This window comes from Aulonocara stuartgranti (genome assembly GCF_965226115.1).
Source record: "Aulonocara stuartgranti genome assembly, chromosome: 4".
NCBI lineage: Eukaryota > Metazoa > Chordata > Actinopteri > Cichliformes > Cichlidae > Aulonocara > Aulonocara stuartgranti.
The window spans coordinates 13,720,969-13,738,589 of NC_138942.1; the positions used below are offsets into that span (position 1 = coordinate 13,720,969).

At 42.2% G+C, this 17,621-nt stretch overlaps 1 protein-coding gene across 3 annotated transcripts in view; it reads right to left on the reverse strand.

The window, feature by feature from the left end:
* The window catches only part of LOC309704175 (uncharacterized protein), a 55,732-nt gene that overhangs the window by 12,653 nt on the left and 25,458 nt on the right, over positions 1-17,621 (reverse strand). For 2 of the 3 annotated variants that reach the window (XM_082529206.1, XM_082529207.1), the window contains exon 3: positions 466-671. In XM_082529206.1, coding sequence (XP_082385332.1) covers positions 466-671 — 206 coding nt within the window. Of the gene's footprint in view, positions 1-206; positions 286-465; positions 672-17,621 lie in introns of those variants that run through there. The other variant, XM_082529205.1, reaches the window with a different exon arrangement.

Consider the following 17,621-nt stretch of genomic DNA (forward strand, 5'->3'; position numbering starts at 1 on the left):
TTAATCTATGCATGTTGGGAGGCACTTGCATAAATAAACATGTAACGCATGGCGTCTGTTCCTAGATGTCTGTGCGTTCGTTTATTCTATGTGCTTGCATGGATGTTGTGCTTCATCGGAGGCTGTGATAAATTAGGAGACAAGAGGCCCTTGTGGCCCCCTCGTGGGCATGAAACTGCCTAACCATGGAGGAATGCTTCAGAGGACAGAGTGGGAGCATTCCTTTCAGATACCCCATGGGTAACTCTCACACTCGTGAAAAGTTACCAGTGTTTATGGTGCTGTCTGAAAAAGACAAAATATGGTAGCAGACGATTACTGCGTGTGTGTTTTACAGGAAACTCATGTGTGTTTTGAGGCAGCAGCTCTGCTGACTGTACATACTGCTGTGACATGTGGGTTTCTGGGAGGCCCCGGGCCCCACTAAGCGGCCACGGGCCCGTGCTGGGGATGATAAGAACATACCTGGCGGGTTGAGCCACTTGGGCGCTCTGCTGGGATCACTCCTAAATGGTTGTGGCGCTTGGCTGTTAGTCTGAGGCAGAAGATGGTTTGCTGCTGTGCTCCGTGTATCGGCTGGAGCTTTGGTAGCCACAGGGGCCCTAGGGGACGGAAAGGATTCTTCCGGAACCAGTGAGGTGGATGATGAGGTCAAAGACCTTGGCACGCAGCTGGACAGGGAATAGGGAGCAAGAGAGATGTACAATTAGGCCGGCGGCAGGGTTATTTCTGGAGCCCTGCGCTACTACCTTAACTACATCACCCTCCTCTTCCACCCTAAGTCCTTTACTGTCTGTGTCCACCTCCCTCCTCTGTGTGGTGGCCTATTTGGTCTCTGGATATGAAATAACAACAAAGTAATCCCCTTACATAACACTGCACAAACTCAGCGAAACAAGACCATTTAATTAATTTTGGGAGCATCTAAAAATAAAGAGGCAGTTCGTTTGAGGTGACGTGCGGGAGGTGGACTCATACCCCAAATGAGCTGCTGAGGAGCAGAGGTCAGCAGAGAACTCTATTTTTAGGTCCCATCAAAAGTGGTGATATAAAAATACTCCAGAACTGAGCTTCACAATATGTGTCAGTCATGCTTAGAGAAGCAGTAAACCTGAAGGTCACGCACTTGGAATGATGAAAGGGCCGATGTTTGATGATATTTAAAAAGAAGCCAAGTAATGACCAAAATCTCTTTAGCTGGTGGCAGGTGGCACAGTGTGAGGTTGGCCTTTGTTAGACTTGTTAAAAGACTTCATCAGCTGACATGTGAAGCCCTTGGCAAAGGGCTAATATTCGCTACGATAACACCAAAAATGTGGGCAAAACTGGTGAACCGCTGCCCGACTCTGACGTCCAAATTAAAACAAAGACGAATAACAGACAGTCGAACTGACGGTGTTAGCATTGCGCTTCTTCACATGCGCCTGGCTCTCAAAAAGCTCAAAATTGAGAGAGGACAGCGTAACGAAAAGTCAAGCGTACGTTAGCTTTTTTTGTGTGTGTGTGTTTGTGTTGGGTCAAAATAGTCCGTCTAAAGTTTCCTCCAGAGGCCAGCGTGTCGACTGTCTGTCCTCACAGTGGTCGGGGGCACCGGAACTCTAAATTAGCCCTGGTGAGTCAACAGGACAGCTTTCATGTAGACAAGGGATCATGTCAGATTGCAGGAGAGGTCAGGATCTAAGGGTTAGAGGTCAGGATGCAGTGTTGGTCCCTGTCTTTAACAGCTTCCTGTCTGCCATGTTGTGCAAACTTGGGCAGTAATCCCTTGATACAGGTTCAAAGTAGGGAGATCTATCTTGGTATTACACTGACGCCCAGGTAGTTTTTTCTGCATTAACAGTGGAGTGAGTCTTAGTAAGTGACTAACTTATAGATAGAGTTGCATAAAATTTCATACATTTTAATTTTATATTCATTGTATAAGGCCTTTACCAGGTGTGTGGCACTTTTATTTTAAATGTGTTGTTTATTGTAGACGGTTCTATTTTTATTCTTTATCAGGCTGCTGTAACACAGCATGCTGGCAACAACATTAATTTTAGTCACATGATTTAAAAGAGCACCCCAAGAAGAAGAATCACACAGTAGTAAAACTCTGTGATTGACTAGTGTAACTAGTTCTAGTGTAAGTGTAAGAATAATGCTTGTCAGCTTAAAGCTGTAAAAAAAAAAAAGGGTGTTAGATTGGAACTGGGCATCAACAATCTGACTCGATCAGTTGAGGAGTGCTAGTGCTGCTAACATTTGCAGACTGCAAATGTTAAAGTACAAGTGCTCACATAAATGGGGGTCCTAAAGGTGAAAAAACTTGAAATCCCAACTCAGGACAGTTACTGCTGGTGGTTACTGTTTATAGGTACAGATAAATCATGATACACTCCTAAAATAAAATAGATTAAATACATATTGTAGTCTTTATTGTTGTCACATATTAAAAAAACAAAAAGCAGGGTGCAGGTTTAGCTCAGCTGGATGAGCAGGCAATCGTATGCTGCATGGCTGAGAGCGGCCGGCCTGGGTTTGAATCCGACCCACGGCCCTTTGGCGCATGTCTCCCTCTCTCTCTTTCTGTCAGTCTTGTCTTCACTGTATCTGTCCAATAAAGCCAAAAAATATATGAAAAAGACAACTTGAAATGTTTACATATGCTGTTACATATCCTTCGTGGTGTATATATAGCAGCATTTCACTTCAAGCAAATTCAAAACTGCAAGCTTTGCTTTTAAAAATGCGTTTCTTTGACACCTGTTTCTGAACGTGTTCTATAAGACTGCAGAGAAGCTCAAACTGTCGGGTGTGCAGTGATGTTTGATACTGTAGGGCTCTGCGATGCCGGCAAATCGCCCGTTTTTTTTTTCTTTTTCTTTTCTTGGCTCAGTGGCAATTTCTAATAAGGTACTAACTTAAGTGGCCTCATCTTTGAAGGCAAGTATGTTCTCTTTATCCGACAGACAGGGTAATGCTTTTATTTCCCCAGACATAAAATATAAGCCCTCTCCAAAAACAGCAAAAGAGCAGATCCACTCACAATGAGCTGTATTAAAAAAAAGAAAAAGTAGCTCTCCTGGAAAAACAACAATAAATTTGAAAGGGCTTCAAAGAGCTGGTGCTCTAACTTTTCTGTACATAAAACAAAAGCACCGGCAAGTTCAAAAACCACTCAAATGTTCAGCCCATCGTGAAACAAATATCTTGCGAAACACTGAGAGAGACAGAGAGAGGTGGAAGGAGACGAGGAGAGAGATTTCTTTGAATTTGACTTTCTGTGTAAAGGTTTTTATGGTTTCTGACTAGAGGACTCCTTTCTCTTTTATATGACTTTGTTTGCAGTCATTCTTAATATGGTGATATTTTGCTGCAAAGGACAGAAGTGGCCAAGAAAGCTCCCTATTTGTCTGCATGCTTAAAATCTGTAGGTTCCCCATTTGTTCTAACAGCTAAGATTCTGTCATATAAAAGCATAGACTACTGCAACCAGATATCCTGGAGGAGCAGTTGGATACACTCCACAGGCGGAGGAGTTTCAGGACGCACATCAATGGGAGGGCAATATCCTGCATTCTGATTCTGTCAAGAGGCACAGCCATGACATGTGTGAGTGCCCAAAGAGAAAAGGCCAGGTGTCCCCGGGTCCTCTTCCATTTCGTCCAATCTAAAGCTGATCTTACTAACTAACAGCACCAGGGATCTACCACCCCTGGCACAGGAACCTGAATCACTGAGCTGTGGAGCTGCGTGGAAATGAGGAATTAGATTACTTTCAATTGCTCCCTGGCAAAAGACAAAAAAAAGGAAAAAAAAAAGGCTGAAAGAAGAAAACAGGCGCTTTAATGTGGCATTTCAGTGTTACAGCAGGATGTTAGATGTTCCAGATTCCCAACACTCCGGCTCTAACCATGTAACTATACAGTGCACACTAATGCCTGTCTCCCATTTGACATTTAAATGTTTAAATAAGCTGAACTGCAGTGTGCAGCAACAACAATTCATCAGGAATGTGCTTTGATTTGGGTTAGCTGATATATATATAAATATATATATATATATTTTTTCAGTTTTCTGGTTTGGGTAAAGACCTTTGACAAAGAAAAAGTGTCACATAGGGACGTCGATGATATAATATGAAATTTATTAAATTTTAGTGAGAAAAGAAAAGTAAATAGAAAAAAGCCATTACAATATTAATAGGATCCAAGTTGACTTAAAACACTAGCTCTGCAAATTGGTATTGACTGATTCAGTATTTTGTTATTATTATTATCAATAACTAATTGAATTATTAGCCGATGAAATTGCAGAGGCGCACAACGACTGACTCAATCTAAAATGTGAAAAATCAAATCTCAAGGAAGATGTTGACTTAATTTATTTGAAGAAATACTTCAAGAGGATTGATCCTCTTTGAAACATGGAATTAAAGCACAGCAGAAAAAATATATTTATAGTAACTTATATTTTATATTAAAAGATTTAAATAAAAATGAACGGACGCAGCTCAGACTTGCAAAAAAGGTAAATATACCACTTTGTTATCACACGTGCAAGTCTATAAAGAATCACAGGCTCCAGATTTGGTGCCAAACATTACGATCGCTGCAGAGAGAGATACTGTCTTTAAAAGCTTTCTTTTTTTAAAGCCTTTGTTATGTGTTTTTGGGGGATAGGGCCAAAGAGCTCTCTAAGGCCTTCAGTAAGACTAAGAATGAATTTAAAAAGATCCCGAAATTATTTGAAATATATTGAGTGCCGTCAATTTTAAACGGTCAGTTTGTCCAATACGGGCCACTTCAGTAAAGCCAGGCTCTGCAGGTAACTTTTGAAATGGATGCAGTAACAGGAAGAGGTTGCAAAGGCCGGGAAAAAATCCTTTGGTCATCAGGACAGGCTAAAGTTCTTTGAGAAGAAATTCACACCAAGCATGGTGGTGTAAATCATAGGGTTTGGGGGTCTCTGGGTCTGGGCATTGTGCAATCATTGTTTAACACATCTTGCAGAGACAATATACAATATTAGGGCATCTATGTGAAAGTTGAACTTGAACAGGCAGCAAAATGAAGCAGAAAGTTAATTTTGCATGCAATCAAACAGTCAAAGAGTTGTTACTGCCATAAGCTTCTGAAGCTAGATGCTACTGAATGTTAGACTTATAGGATATTTAATTGAATACATGAATGATAAATCATTACAAAACTACTACACTATCTTTAAAACCAAGTACAAGAGGATCAAGTGAAATGTCTGTTCAAATGTGTAAGGAAAGCCGACAATTTGTTGTTTTAGTTAATGAACCACAGTGATAAAAAAAACTGAAGATAAATGTTTGCTGTTTTTGCACTTTAAATGAGTGGACTACAGATTACAAAAAACTGCAATTGTATGACTTAATATTAAAATAAAGCAGAGTGTACAAAACTGTTGCCTGTGAATAATGATAAAACTACTCCTTCTAGATATAAATTAGCATCAATCAGACGACTTGTAGCCCTCATAGGATACATTTTCACTCCGCTGAGGTCATGGGTAACATGTTTACAGAAAGTGGAGTCTTACGGTGCGGTGCTGCTGACCCAGCTAGTCAAAACACAGAGAGAACTGGACGTGCCGTTCGCTGTGCTTCTGAGGTTATGAAACCTTGTATTTGCTGACGGCACCCGTATCTCCTTCCTTCATCTTTCTTAGCTGAAGAAATATTGTCACAATATGAAAAGGAAGGTTAAATGCTTAGCAGCAATGTAAAACCACAGCCACTGCTGATGCTGAGAAGGGAAGCAGACCTTGTTCATCCACAGCTAAATAAACTACTTAAGTCTATCTTATATGACTACAGACGTGATTTCTTTAATGGAAAAACCTCAAAACATGGTAATGAAAGGGATATATAAACATAGACACGGTTGATTGCCAGACTTCCTTTTGTGATTTCGCAGTGTGTTCGAAGTCTGGGGAGAGTTAGTGAAATCGTACATTGCTGCACTTTCTCTGAATCAAAAACCAGCGATAAAAATCTGCTGCATGAGATTCCCAAATACGTCTACAGGCAGCCAGGCCTCTAACATCTCTTACTGTCAAAATCAAATCTCAAATCAGCTGTGTTAAACCTGACAGCAATAAGGTAACCTCTGGGTCTTGTTTCCTGTGCTGCCGATAAATATGGCCTAATTACTCTCCAGTGGAATTGTTGGGACAGATGTTACAGTTGCATCCCTGCTCCTTGCCGAGGTACATGTTGATGGTTCACAGACTGTTTACACGCTTCTCATTCATCTGTGCTATGACCATTCCCAGTTGTAGCTGTTTGCAAACCCAAGTTTAGTGGTTTACATAGCTGAGCCCCTCCAGCATGTGGAGCCCATGCTCTTTACCCTCTGCTTGTTTCGTGACTGCACGCGAGCAAATAAATACAAAGTGAAGATGTATGTTCAAAAGTAATCCACAGAGGAGTGGGCCTCGCGGGCATGGGATCTAAACAGACTATGAAGACTGTATATGTGGAATGAGTTAAACAAGTGACACAGAACATTATACTTTGATCTGCTAATTATAGCAGAAAACAACCTGGAAACAAAGCCGCCGGGATCTGATTGACCGCATTACCTGCATTTTCCACATTGCACACACTGAAAATATCCAAGACATAAATGTTGAGGTTCAGCAGCTTATGCTCTTTGTTCTTTTTGATTTTTCTATTACAGCAGTTACAGATTCACAAACAAACTAATGATTCTTGAAAACGTCCCTTAACAGTTTCAAGACTGTGGATTTTTCTTTGCCACTCGAGGGCAGCAAACAAGCTGTGAGTGCAACACTGGCATGTAATGAATGTGCTGGCTTAATTACACATCCAGCAGTTACGGATAAGTGTTGCTGGCCACATGAGGACTGTACGGAGAAATCAATGAGTTTTAGCTCTGTTCTTAGCCTTAACTAACTGCTGATAGAAGGTTCTGGCTCTTTAGTTTTTATTGACTCAGCTGTGGGCGCCAGCTATCACTGATTGTGTTTTGGGAAATTTTTTTATTTCCTGTCAGCTTTACTGATATCACTTCAAATAACAAGTTTAAAAGTTAGGAGTAAGCTGAGACTCCCTTGCAAAAGATAAACTTTCTGGACTCTCATTTTTGAAGTGTCAATGTTAACATTTTTGTGGGACCGAAAAGTAGCCACATGTACGCAAGAGGGAGGATTGTTTATCAAAGTTCATCCATAAGCTGCAGGGCTGCTATGCACAGACACAGAGAGCTGCAACTCTAAGGAGGAGACTGATAAAGTACTAGAATTTTAAATCTGCGTTTGTGTATATTATATGTAGGGTGTAAATTCTGAATAATGATTAAACAGGGTCAATATCTTATACTCGTGAATTTTTCTTCCAGTGGCAAAAGAAAACATTTGATTATTGTTGAGCTGTCATTTTTATCTTCCAAAGATTGTACACTCCTCAAAGGCATTAATACCTGCGCCTTGGTGATGCCTTTAATTGCCATTTAGCATTAAGCTGGCTGAACAATAAAACCCAGGCTGCGGGGATGTTGTCAGGTTTAATGAGACCCTTGGTGAATGAGGTCTGCTGTGTCGGCACCACCAAAGGCTGCTGCCTGAATTCGCCTCCAGTGGACCAGAGTGGTCCTGTGGGGATTTGATGGGCTCAGGGAGCACAGACTGTCCCCCCTTTCATTGTGGGGGTGTCAGCGGCCGCAGTGGCACCAGCAGCCCTTGCTGTGCGTGGATATGCGGACAGAGAGAGCAGCAAAAGAGAGTGATGTGGCATTAAGACGATCAGCGCACGGAGAGAAGAAACTTTTATGAGGTCCAGGAGCAGCTGGTGGTCGTGCACAACACCTGATTCCAAAGAGTAAAATATATGGGCCATTTTGTCCCATTGGCAGAATTAAAGAATGAGAACATACAGTGCCAGGCACAAACAGACTTATGGAGACACTGACATGCTACACAAAAGAGAACAGAGCCAAAAAGAAAGAAAGAAAGAAAGAAAAAGCAGTAACAAGTGTGAACTCTGGGCCCAAATTTTAGAGGGCTACATGGTTCACAGTTTCACATGGAGTCCTCCGCCTTCAGACCCCATTCCAGTTACTTTGATTCTTTATTCACCAATCCCCTCTTTTAACCCCCACCTCCCCATCCTTAAGTCCAGCTGATGGAGGCTCTTTTGTCAAGCAGCACCCAGGCAACAACATCAAAGAGCTGCTGGCTGACTGAAAAACAAAACTAAACTAAAAACTAAAGAAATCCTCGAGGGAATGGAGATATTCAGCACCCCGGAAAGGGAAGCGAAAACTACATATACAGCAGGAGAGAAAGAAAGAAAGCAAAAAGAAAGAAAGAGAAAGAAAGCTGTCGGATATCCATCATCATTAAGTGAATACACAAAGGTGTGGGTTGGGTCATTCTCAGTTTGATGACAACAATAAACAAATGAAAAAAAGACATTATACTTTGCATAAGACCTTAATGACACTTTCTTTGTGTTGGATCATCAAAGCCCATTAGGGGACAGAGAGAGGGCCTCCACTGCTGTTCGTGACCACTTCCTCATTCAGTGACAGCTGAACTGGAGGATAGTTGGATTGTTGTGCAAGACAATGTCATGCTTTTGGACTGAATGCTTTGCTTTGATCTCGCGGGATGCCCTTGAAGCTTCATCACGGGATGATATGTTAACAACCTGTCTGGTTACTCTAGTTTGATTCTTCACCTACTTCCCTGCCAGTCGGAGCTCCAAGGGAAAGGGGACAGTGGGAGGGGTAAGGGGAGATAAAAGTCTTTCATCTCTGCCCCCATGTGGGAGCCCTGTAGAGTCTCGCTCGGCGTGGCATCAAGCCTTGTCTCGTACCCACAAAGTGCCCGCCAGTGACACACTGACTCCAGAGCTTGGCACCAGGTCTTCAGTCAGCGCTGAGCAAACCCTCTATTCAGCAAGATGGAGGAAACACAACTAGATCGGGCCCGCAGCTTATAATTAAAAGTCCTTAGCCTCAAAGAGCACAGCATCTCCATCTTAATGGTAGGCTTCAACCTGAGGTATTGGTTTAATACTTACTCTGCGTCCCATCAGATAGGGATGAGGACATAGTAGGAAGGGAGACATTAGGACTACAAAGAACATGTGTCCCATCAAGGATTAGAGGTTCACTCTTCCCTCAGTAGGCTAATTGCTGGATTGGCCGGATCAAAATCACTTCATCGAGATCAAGGCCACTGTCTTCTTCTTGTCTCGCTACTCTGTTGCACAATAACTCAACAAAAGCAGCGGAAAACCAGGGGAGGGAGCGAGGATGGTGGTGGTGGTGGGGGGGAAACCAGAAGTCGCGGAGCAAAGATGAATGTAGTTCATGTTTAGAGAGCATGTTGTGTGATTAAGGGAAGCCCACATCAAACATTGTGGCTCAAGAAAACCACCAGTTGAAAAACAAGTTGCTTCTTCAGTGCAGAGCAGCGCAGACTGGAGATGCTGTTCAGAAGGCAGCCCAGCCCAAAACTAACCCGCCTGTCTGTCTTTTGAGACAAACAGGGAAATAAGAGGCATAGGTTTGCAGAGCACCAGGAATTTGTTCTCAATGAGAGAGCAGGACGAAGCACAGGCTTTAAGCAAAGTGAAACTTAAGGATGTAAACATACATGAATTTAAATCAGGACATGCCATAACTTGTGAACTTTCTCTCAAAACACCCAGTTGATAGAATTTTAGATGTAGACATATCAATATCATTTCAAAAAGCAGCTTCACCTTTTGCCCGTCACTCAGTGCTGATGCATTTAATATAAAAATGTTGATGTTGCAAAAAATGGCTTCGTGTACATAGTTTTGCATAACAGGAGACGGAATTCTTCTCAATGTATTTGGACAAAACCTCAATGCCCTCGCAGGTTCTCTTGTACATCCGTGAGAAACGCGACATGAAAAGGATGGATAACACGCCCTTTTCCCACAGAGGGAACTTGAGTGGACAGAAGAACGGCAATGTTGTGGCCACATGTGTAATCTTGTTTACTTACGCTTGCCTTTTAACTGCAGGAATCTCGTGATCTAAACAGCGGCATGAAAAATTATTGGCATGTGAGGCGCTCTGCGTTTGATTGGAACGGGAGAAAGTGCCTATGCGTCGACCCGCGTCAGCTAGAACGCCTACAGGAAGACGGACACAAGCGATGTGTCTCCTGCTTCCACACACACACAGAAACACGCAAACTTCAACAGCCTCTTAAGCAAAGATATGTTTATTTTATAAACCGCAATCATGGAAATCTCCCCTTTAAACAATAAACTTCCAACTACTTCATCTCTCTCCTTGCCAGGACCACATCAAACAAATCCTAAGGTCAACAAGGGTCAGCAAAAGGATTTGGATAATGATGAGGCTCAGAGAAAAAGACTGAGGGTGGTGAAAGAGAGATGGTAAAAGAAGGGGAGGGGAGCTGATGGGAAACCAAAGGAAGAATGAAACTGGTGGAGAGAGGAAAGGTGCAAAGGCTAGGTCTTGTAACGACAGACCCCTTGATTACATTGTTGCACAAATAAACAGGCCCTCTGCAGGCTCCCTGGAGCCCAGCTGTGGTGCAGGAGAGGAAAGCTTTCATTTCAAGGGGCTGAGGTCGAGCCACGCAAGTGATAGGATGGGGCCTGACCATCTACCCACACCACCTGACCATCTACCCACACCATCTCCATCAGCAAGTCAATGAACAGAGCAACAGGGAAACATCTCGCTTAAGGAGCCCATTGCTTATGTGCCATTTCCTGCCCTTACAGATTGCCTAGAAACGCCGTCAGGGTGCAGATTAATAACTGTCAATCTCTGAGAGCTACAGAGAGGCGCTCTTTAGGTTGAAAAGCGGAGAGGAAGAACGTTGCATAGCTGCGCCTTTTGATGATGATGAGGGACCATCTGTAAGGGGTCAGATAAGTTTTGGAGGCAAGAAGCTGAGAGAGACAAGGTTCAGATGCCCTTGAGCCACATCTGCAATCGTCTTTCGTTCACCTCCGACCATTACAGAGTCCTGGTCCTCTCTTCTCTCTGTGTCCTGCAGCTATCAAAGCCCACATCAAGGCATGCCCCTGCCAAATGTGTGCCCCCCTATTAAGGGGCCATCATCAGATAAACAAGATAAACAAGTCTAATTCCTGGCAGGACTGATCAAAAGACTCAATGTTAACCCCATGGCCAATTTCAAGTAGGCAAAAATCAAACACAGATGAGGTCATATGGAAATGGGCACAAAAGGGGACAGTGAAGAGGGAGGAGAAAAGAATGGAAATGGGTTTGGAAGCAAGTATCCCCCATGAATTGTACCCTTATCCTCACAGGAAAAACAACATTCCTGCCTTTCGTGCAGCCGTGCGCACCTGTTCATCGCCTCACATCAACAGCAACAGACGGTGAATCCCTCCAATCCCCCCAAATTGTAAAAATCATCTTGGCTGCTCGTAGTTGGAGCGACAACTTGGCTGCACACTCCTGCAAAAAATGATACATATGCAACCCTCCATTCTTTTCTCTTTTTTTGGATTTCCCTGAAAAGATGATTGCGTCACACAGCCCAAACATTTGCGTATATGGTGGTTTTTTATTAATCTTTTTAAACTTTTTTCCAAAGCTCTTATGTCATTTCTTCTATAAATCACCCTAACCCTTCGCAGACTCTTCCCAGACCCACACATCAAACAATCAAACAGCTGGGCTTGCCAAGTATGAATACAGTTATTCATTGCCATCTACATATTATTTTAAAAGCATTGTTACATAAATACAAGACAAAACAGTTTTAATTGTATTTTTATCTTTTCGATGGGATGTCCACAGATGTTGAGAAAGCAGTGCCAAGCAAGTACTGAGAAGTTGTCTGCCTTCGCTCGTGTAATTAGTTCATTCAAGCTCTCTCAAGAGGACCATACTGAATTGTAATCAAAAGATTAACCCAGAATAATCAACCCCCCTTACCCACCCAATAGGACCACCCACAGAGTCTAGAGAGGAACGTGAGACTGGTCGCACGTTCTGCTGCATGTTCTGCTTCTCAGCGAAAACTCAAAGGAAGAGCAAATACAGAAATGAAAGAAGGACACTCACTTTCAAAATCTGTCCCTGACTTGACTGACATTGTGTTGCTTTGTTTGGCGTTAAGTGATGGAAGCATCTGCACCACAAGTACAAGTTCTTAGTTCTTTTTATGGATCGAAGATCCCAATTTAACTGCCACATCACAGATAATTCGCCCGACGTAATACTTAGGTCACGCTACCACAATCTACTCCATGTCATTGTTTGTGTTGCAGGCTTATCGCATAATTGGAAAAAGTAGCTCCGAGCAAAACAGCAGCTTTTCTCTCAAATGATCCTGATAATGACAGGTCTGGTCTATATTTAGTGCTTGTCTCTCTGAAAGACCTCTGACTGTCGTAGCTGGAAGGGAGAGATGTAAACAAAGCTGGCAGAGCTCAGACGAGCATGCGATGGCTGATCTGTGCTGCCTGATATACAAACCACGAAGGCCGGAATCAGAGACGGGCGGTGGTGAGGGTGGGGGGGATACGTGAGCTGCTGGTTGAGGTTTGCGGTTCATCTTAGAGCTCCGACAGACAGAAAAACCCCACAACAGACCAGCAGTCTTTGCTGTTCAGGATTGCCGGTGATGTTATTTTCATCACAGGCCAACTCTGATTGAGGAGATCTTTTTAAGGATCAGTGTGTCAAATGATGACTTCACTTCACATTTTATGGGGTTAAATAATAGGAAAATGATTGCATATTAGGAGTAACGCTCATTTTCCTCTAAGTCTGGGGTGTTGGGTGGAGGTGCTTGCGGTATGTGCTGGGTAGAGGATAGACAGACCCAACCCAGTTTCCTTAATCCTGACTAATTAAAGGACCACAACTCATCCAATTTTTGATGGGTTCAAAGAAACCTGAGTGTCCTCTGCTGTAATTTCAAATTACTGATTTCTGTTATTAATTATACATCTTAAGCGCCTTTGAAGAATGCTGCAGACTATCCTTCACGAGGAAGACATAATGTCTGGTGCATGTATGAAAGACTTAGAAAAGCAACGAAGCTTCCCTCCATCGGCTCCAGGGAATCTCGGCTTCCAGGAAAATCAGCAGGCCCCCAGGAAAATCAGCAGGCCCCGTCTTATTGTATCATTATTATTTTTCTTCCTTGGTTTTTCAAGCAAAACACCCGTGTCTGACGTTAGTGTATCATTGTCATTTCAAGAGTAGTCTGGAAGCAGAGCAGGGGTTGTGATTGAACTCTGAGATCTGCCCCGGAGCTGTACTTTGAGGAAGAAACCACGGAACCACAGATAATGCTTCACAGTCCGCTAGTCTCAACTACTGTCATCAGATTTTCACTTTGTAAGAGACTTGAAAAAGATTGTCATTCTTGGTTCCTCCAGAGCAAAGGACACTGCACTACTGTTAAAGTGAAGACATACATCCCAGAGCATGAGATTTATGCAAAGACAATGAATTATATGTATAAATGCTTGGAAACTGCGCAATATAGGAACATGTAAGACACTTTATTTAACTTGCAACATGAAAGTCGAGTTCTCCATGATATAATATGATCAAATTATATGGACATGAGAGCGAAGAGAAGATATTAAGACCTCTCGACAGTGCTGGGATCTAGGGCAATCTGGCCAGTATTACGGACAGAAAACAAAAGCATCATAGTGTCAAGAACACAATAAAAATGAAACCACCTCTGTTGACTTGTCTAAGACTAGGACGGCACGAGACACAAGTTCAAACACCACAGAGTCTCTTCCTCGTCTACTTTCCACTGGTGTAAAGAGTTTTCAGGAGACAGGGAACGGCATCTCCCTTTCATCCTTCACCACAGACAAACATAGACACATAAAAACATCCATGTTGAAAAGTGGCAATAGTCCTTTTAATTCCAGACAAACCCAGTGTGTAGAACTTAATTACAGAACGGGGGCAACCCAGCCCTTTTGAAAATTACACTTACAGTAAGACCTTTGAAGCAACTACATCCTTTATCCTATTTTCCTTTTGTTCGATGTTTTGTCTCTTGTAAAGCATGCCATTGACTACTGTGGTTTCTAGTGGGTCTCTGTCTTTTCTTGTCTGTCTCCATCTTTGTCAGGCATTCACTCATCAAAGGCACATCTTTTGGACACAAAGCAGAGGGCACGAATATAACAAATTACTATGTGGCTTTTGGGCACATTTTTATGTAATCAATTATTAACACCAGACTTGGAAAGAAGCTAAATTTTAGCAATCAATGAAAAAACAAAACAAAACGAACTGCTTTTGTGGAAAACAATCATATGAATCTGTTTTAGTTTTTTTAGTAGCCTTGGTATTGACTGAGTGAAGAAGTATAGGGGAAAAAAAATCTCAAGTGAATGTAATAGATCATCTTTATCTTACAGTTGGCCTTCATGCAGCCCTTCAGTGTGTCCTGCATGTACAACGAATCATTTTAGCTCTTCAATCTCTCTTTAAGCTATATTCTGATTGGCCATTTCCATACAATTTGAAGTCCATCATTCAACAGTGTAAGACATCCAAAGTGGCAAATATTCAAAACAGCTGTCAATCCTCTCAGGAGTGGACGTCCCAGAAAATCCCCCCCCCAAGGTCAGAGCTGCAAGAGCTGCATCTCTACAGGGCTACAGGGCTCAGTTAGCATGTTAGCAATTATTTAATGATTCTACAACCTACTGAAACTCTTAATTTAATGATTTTAAGACCTAGTAAGAACCAGATGATTTTTTTTGTATAATGCTCTCATATGTAAAATCTCCTACTTCCTTTTAGCATGACAGTACATTACTGAAAATATCAAAAAGCATGGTGAGTCCCTTTTAGCTTTTCGCTGGCTTTCTTACAAAGCTATGGTGTTTTCAAATATTACCCTGGTGATTACCCAGGTGCTTCTTTACAAACTGCTCTAAGTTGCCGACTGCCAGTGCAAGTATTGCAATCATCCATCAACTATTTACTCTGCACAAACATGTGGGAAGTCATAAAACCGTGCTTAAATAAGACAACTTCAAAGGTGAAGTGTAATACCATGATGTAATAACCCAAAAATAAAAAACAGACTTTTCCATTTTGTTTGACAAGAAAACTGTTGTATGTGAATGTCTCGCACAAGTTAAAGATTTCCTCTTCATTAGCTCACTAGTTTCTAGCATTAAAGATAAAGCAGAAGGCCCTGTGGTTGGATAGCAACAGCAGATCTGGCATTAAAACTCCACTTAAAGCCATTGTAGTGAACTGCCAGAACGTGAAAGAGACATGCTGGGGGCTGTGTGTGTTTCACTCTCATCTTTCTCTCAGGCAGCTGTAGGTGATGCTCTGCCAGGTACAAGCTGAGGTGTTGGGTTCACCAGTAAATCAGCATGGTCTACGCTGATCAAACGCTTGTTGTATTTCCCACACTTTCATGTAATCTCATAAAAGGCCGAGAGCTCTGATGGACACAACCTGCCTGCGAAGCCAGCTGGGCCTCCCATACTCAGCACCAAAGTGGGTATAGTTCAGATGGTTTGGTGCTCATGTTAGACTCATGTTAAGGAGGAGGTGCCCTAAGTAAAATCGGATAGACCATTGTCCATGATTTTCCATTATAACACCCCCGACTTACTGTTTGGTTTAACCTCCACTAATTGAAGTCACTGTACTTCCGCACCATTTTTAATGGAATTAACTTACAAATAATATAGCCATCCTTGTGGTACAGCCCATCCATAAAGTTTGTGCTAATGTTCTACTTAGTAGAGTTGTAGCACAAAGTAGCAGGTAACTGTGCCTGGGCATGGTATCTATATAATTTGTAGATGCTATCCAGGATAAGCTACCTTAGCACCCCACCCTAATGATTAATTTAGGGCACTGCGACCGTGGCAAAATGCTACATAGAGTCTTCCAAAATCCAGTGTGATCACCGTAGGTTTTACTGTTTGTTTGGCAAATGCTGATTGGATAACAGATTAGCTGAAACAGGAAATTAACCAACAGTGGTATTGGGACAGATGCAAAAAAAAAGAGAAGTACAGATAGTATTTAACGCTCGGTTTCACTTTGTAGTCTTTAACTTTGCCGTTCATGGCTAGCTGATGGAGCAACAACAACTGCTAACACACTACCTTTGTGTAACCATAATTTTTCCATAGTATGGTAAGTTATGGCTCTGAAAAACATGGCAGTGGCTAAAACGCTGACACTGAAGCTTCAAAATGTGAAGTCCAGAAACCAACGGGTGACATCACGTGCAGCAATATATGGGTAAAAGTTAGGGAAGACCGTGAGCATTCGTGCCAGTAAAACATGAAATGCGCACCTGAAAAATAGGTGGCAGAGAGAAGATGTGCAGCGTCTTTGTGAAAGACTAATAAAAAGTCTGAAACTACTGCAACTCACAACGAAAGACATGAACATCAAAGTCAAATGACTGACTGTTTGATCTCAAGTTTTTCCTCCCTTTTTAACTTCACTCTGGCCTGTTTACACTCTGGTCTTCATTATCCTCATATGCCCTTAAAAATCATTTAAAATCTATCTGGGTCTGACATATGGTGTGATGGGTAATCACAGCTTTTCAGATATAGAATAAAAGAGAACTGTACAGAGTACAAAGCATTTAGCAGCCATCTCCCACCAAACTGGATATCTTATCTAAGGTACGGTGTCACTTTTAATAGAGCAGTTAGGTAGCTTCTCTGTTCTGTTCTCCGCCTCCAGGGACGTTTATGGCTTGTTTTTTGACAAACGGTCAGGAGGGAGATAAAATGCTTACACACAGACTCCATCCTCAAATAAACTAAATCAATAACTATAAAAAGGCAGCTATTAAAGTGTTGGACAGCATCGCATTGGGAATAAAACTAAGATGTTGGCTGCTGTGCAAAGTCAGAAACGGCCACACATATCACCAATAAATGAATGTTGGGTGCTATTGTGGTCAGAATGTATCAAACATGCTGTTAGGTCAATAAAAAATAAATATACAGCACTGGCAGCTGCGAGACAACTCAATCATAGCTTTCTGAGATTTGGCCAGGTTGGCTTCCTCTCGTGAAACATTTCCCTGCATTCAGTATTACTGAAATTTTATCTGGATATCTGCCTGACTTCATAGCTAGACCGGCTTCATGTTTGTTTATCTGTGCCGTTGTGTGTTTTTAGGCTGTAGGTACTTGTCAGATGTGCGTGTATATGAAGCCTCAAAGAGACAAGGCCACTTGTGCCCATGGCGTGCGGTAGAGCTCGTGACTGTGCCTGTTTAACTCCACTAACAGAGCACCATTCCACAAAGCCCATCACGCAACCCACAGATGTCCCACAGAACAGACAGGACTGTGCCGCAACCAACAAGAAGCAGTAATAAACCCCCCCCCCACCTCCAATCGGAGCACACATACACACACAAGCATGCACACAAGCAAACAAACACATACTCCGAAACACGGGGGTCTACTGGGCTTTAAGTTTGGTAAAAAACAAAACAAAAACAAAAGCAGATAAGTAAAAGCATTTCTTTATAAAAATGTTGTGGTATTTATCTATAAGTACAGTTTGGTGTTCATAATAATAAGTCACTTTAATACAATAAAGGTGACTGAA